The sequence below is a fragment of the Schistocerca nitens genome, chromosome 2, assembly GCF_023898315.1.
Source record: "Schistocerca nitens isolate TAMUIC-IGC-003100 chromosome 2, iqSchNite1.1, whole genome shotgun sequence".
NCBI lineage: Eukaryota > Metazoa > Arthropoda > Insecta > Orthoptera > Acrididae > Schistocerca > Schistocerca nitens.
Window position 1 is genome coordinate 477,867,546 of NC_064615.1, and position 4,224 is coordinate 477,871,769.

At 34.0% G+C, this 4,224-nt stretch overlaps 1 protein-coding gene across 1 annotated transcript; it reads right to left on the bottom strand.

Annotated features, from left to right (window-relative positions):
* Nucleotides 1-329: 329 nt before the first annotated feature.
* On the bottom strand, nucleotides 330-3,789 carry LOC126235107 (follicle cell protein 3C-1). Its single transcript, XM_049943842.1, has 3 exons — nucleotides 3,535-3,789; nucleotides 721-792; nucleotides 330-443 (listed from the first exon to the last, which is right to left on the bottom strand). The coding sequence occupies exons 1-3, from the start codon at nucleotides 3,787-3,789 to the stop codon at nucleotides 330-332; spliced, it is 441 nt and encodes a 146-aa protein (XP_049799799.1).
* Between the last annotated feature and the right edge of the window lie 435 nt (nucleotides 3,790-4,224).

Genomic DNA, 4,224 nt, shown 5'->3' on the forward strand with positions numbered 1-4,224 from the left:
CAGTGGCATGCAAGAATAATAGCATTTTTCTTCCACCGTATTATCAGTCAGTTTTCTTCTGTTGATATCAAATGTAAGTATCAGTGGAAATATCCTTTTACTGTTTTTGCATCCAGTTATTGTTATTTTTGCCTTAACAAAAGATTATTTTGAATTATGCTGGTTCCCAAGCCACATGAAAATGTTCTTTTTTTCTACTGTCTCGCATTTTACACAATGAAGGTGTAAAGTGATTGAGACAACTGTTTTATTTCTGTGTAGGAATAGTAATTAGTACAATATTGATAATTTAAATGTTTAAATAAAGGATGGTAGTTACAAAATGTAGATTATGACATGATAGGACACTTATAAGGGACACCATCTTTACAACAGTATTCCCTTCCAGCAGATAGATTTGTGTTGACCCATTTATCACTGCAGTTCTTCACAAATAAATATGCCTGTAAAAGACAAAAAGAGCTAAAGCATATTATGCATAGTCGTTACGTGATATATTTTTTGGATAAAGTGCTAATTAAGTATCAGATATTGGTATACTTGTCAGCGGAAAATATAACTTGATTCACAAATGTTAACTTTCCTGTTGATTAACTGTAGTTCTAAAGTAAGGGATTATCATCTACAGAAAATGTTCCATCTTTGTTTTATTAGTATCACTTACTGTGAGAGTACAATTAAATAATTAATATTTCATCTCTTAATTAATATATCACTTACCCTCTCCTTGTAGCAATCACGATCAATAGAGCCACACAAAATAGCTGGGCTATTAGGTAGATGTTTCACAATCTAAAGAAAGAGAAATAATTTTCACATTAAAGGGGACTATTTACACTTGTCTATACCAGTATTTATATCCATTGACATTTTCTTTTAGTTATTGAAATACCATCCAATCTTTAACATTTAACTGGTAAAAACTAAAATACTTTAGTGTTTTTAAAATGCTTGATTAACAAACTGTTGCTTTATTTTAACAATTTATACTAAATTTATGTGAAGAACATTAAAGAGGTACTGTAACATGTTGTAATGTAAATGAAACAAAATAAAAGTGCAAAGGTGATTTTGTGTTTTTGTAGTTCTAAGAGATTTTACTGAGGCATGCAACACTTTGACTTGGAAGCATTGTCGTCGATATTTCAATCTGGCTTCACGCATTCTGTGTTACATTTCACAAAAAAAAAGCGCTGTGCCATTCGATGCTTGTTGTTTATAGAATTCATGCTTTAACAATATTTCTGCATCCAAAATAATTTAACCAGCTCGTTTACCAATCCTGAGGGTTATTTAAGACAACCCAGTGGCAAGCCTTTGACTTAAGTGACAGTAACTTAACATCATGCACAAAAATTTTCACGTCACTTTGAGATCTTGTTATTCAGTTTATTTCTACACCACACGGTTCAGAGTTTTTAACCATCTGCACTGAAAACATAGTTTTAGGTATTTTGTTCATTCCTCTCTTAAGGGTAAAAAAAGTTCAGTATGCACTAATGTGCAGTTACCATTCTCCTCACTATATTGCTGGGCATTTGTCTGTGGAAAGTAATGGAAACCAGTAATAGGTTATTATGGTTACCCAGTATTATGTTCCCATACTGGCATTACAAAGTTTTGGTCATTTGGATGTGCATTCTATTATACTTTTAGTTTCTTATGACTTGCTTCATTTCAATCTTTGTGTAATTTGAATGACAGTTCTTTTCTGTTCAACCCTCTTTCATCCTATGTACCCAGTCTCTGTTGGTACAATGTCATTTGTATTATCTTCCTTTTTCTCAGTTTGTTCTCTCATCCTATTCTTTTTGTTTGTTTTTTCTGTGTTTACCACTTTCTTGTTGAGGCTGGCAAGGAAAACTGCACCACAATGAGATAATCAAAACACAAGATACTTATTTCACATGTAACAAAACAGCATAAAAGGAAGTAGTCAGTGATCACTGTGGTTACATCATTGCCGTACAGTTAATTTCATGGATGCATCTCAAGCTGCAGTATGAAGTTGGGTTACTGTCTGCCTGATTTGGTTTCTGGGTTTTCATTGATTATGTTGTTTCACATGCTGTGATTGTTCTTTTAAAAATGGCTTGGTCATTTTTTTGTGCCTTCTCACTGTGTGTTTAATCTGAAATGACCTCTATCTTGGACGAATTACCTCAGATGTTAAGTCCCATAGTGCTCAGAGCCATGTGAACCTCTATCCAGATTCCAGAAGGATAGTCCAGAACTATTTTTTTTATGTCTAATTGGCAACAAATAGAGGAGAGTAGTTTCAAGGAAAACTGCGTATGCTGCATCCATTAATTGTTTTGTGTCATTTTCAGTCATAGTGGAGAAAGTGGGTTGCAATCTGGCTTCAAACAACAGCAGAGTTTTGAATAGTTAGTACTATTTGCCCAAAATCAGATAATTCTGTTGATTTGGGGACATGAAGCTGAGTGCTAAAACAGTGTGTGGGAAATGGGTCAATCTTAAAGGGAGTAGTATAGTATCTGTTTTTCCCAAACTTAACTATTTCTTAACAGTCCAATGGAATGTTAACTTCACACAAAAGGACAGAGAAAAATAATCAAAAACATGATAATTTATTTGGTCCCTTTCTCACCAAACTAATCAACCATGCTCATGCAAAATTGTTGAGTGAACTGCTGTATCAGTGTCTTTAAACTCATTTTCTGGAAGTAAACATTTATGGCTACAATCATTTCATGCTACTTGCCATTTATCATTGAAAAGGCCTCTAAGTACTGAATGTGTTGCGATTTTGACATCTTTATCTTCTTGCTCATAATTGGACAGAATAATTTATAAACATAGTTGATTAACTGTTAGTTTGTAAATCTGCATATTATTCATTGAATGCACTGCCTCACTAAAAATCTTTGATCAGTTTGCCACTAGTTTCTCCTTGATCATGCCATATTTCATCCACAGCTCTCTCATCCAGCTGTGGAAGTATTATCCCTGAGAGAAAATGACTTATTTTAATGAAATATATTGCTTTCTGTCGTGGATGACAGCAAGATAAAGCCTTATGTCTGTATGTAAAAAATGCTGAGATGGATGAATCCCAGTTTGCTGTCGTATTTATATCTTTCCCAGATATAAATAAAACTAAGATAAGATAAAAAGTGCAATACCATTCTGAAAATTCTTATAACTGAGTGTGTGTTTATTTTGCTATCTTTTCAGTAAATATTTGGTTTTTTTATCCTAACTTTCCTCTCGGTACTGGCTTTACTGAATGTAAAAGCATTGCATGTACCATTAGAGAACAATATAGAATGTGTACAGTGATGACATACTGTGGAACTATCTGTACTATGGTTCAATTGAAATTTCATTTCTTTTCTGGAACACTCTCAGTGCATCAGAAGTTTTGTGATGTACTGTTGAATAAAGTTAATTTCATTCAAATGACGTAACCACATGAAACCTATTCTTAAGAAAAAGAAGAGTAAATCTGATATATATTTTCTGAATTTCAAATGTGTTGAAAGATATATAATATAATCGTGAATGACTTACGGTATCAAGACAGCGATTGATACACTGTTTGAGGCCAACAGGTGTGCATGGAAAGGGCACCATCAGTTCATGGAGCAGAGCTGCATTTCCTCGTGGTTGAGCATCACTGCCTTTCACAAATTGTCCACTGAGGAAAACACCACACGTGCACGGAATGTCTTTTGGGTTGGTTGGTGGTGCTGGAGCTGGTGCAATAGGAGTTGTAGAGGGAACTGTTGATACTACTGTACTGCTGGTGCTGGTAGTGCCTACCATGCTTTCAGCCCAACTAAACAGTATTGACAGAGGAAAAACTAAATTAATGAAATTAAAATATAGTTATTTATACTCCAGCTATATATTTTAATTTTTCTACAAATAAATTCATATGTGTCACATATTTTATGGAAAATATTATGAGACTTGTATATTATTATGAATCTTAATATTTCAATTCATTTATATTTAAGACATCAGTATAGTCAAGGGTGTTTAGTATGTTCCTGTACCAGTTGTTGATGTTGACTTTTTGTTAAATTGGAGCCACTACTTCACTTTCAAGTAACTCTCCAGTTGTCCTCATGATTCCAAGAGCACTTCCCCTTCCAAGGAGAAGTCCTTAAGCCTAGTGGGAATTGAACCTAGTTCATCCGTGTGACAGTGACAGTGACATGATGACCACTCAGAGAGGCAGCCTTAATTTAAGACCAC

What these genes read in the sequence shown, in the direction of transcription:
- LOC126235107 (XM_049943842.1), bottom strand. Translation starts at nt 3,789, where the DNA reads ATGGTAGGCACTACCAGCACCAGCAGTACAGTAGTATCAACAGTTCCC. An exon ending in TCAATCGCTGTCTTGATACC is followed by an intron (nt 793 to 3,534) that starts GTAAGTCATTCA and finishes CTCTTTCTTTAG; the next exon opens with ATTGTGAAACATCTACCTAA. An exon ending in GTGATTGCTACAAGGAGAGG is followed by an intron (nt 444 to 720) that starts GTAAGTGATATA and finishes TGTCTTTTACAG; the next exon opens with GCATATTTATTTGTGAAGAA.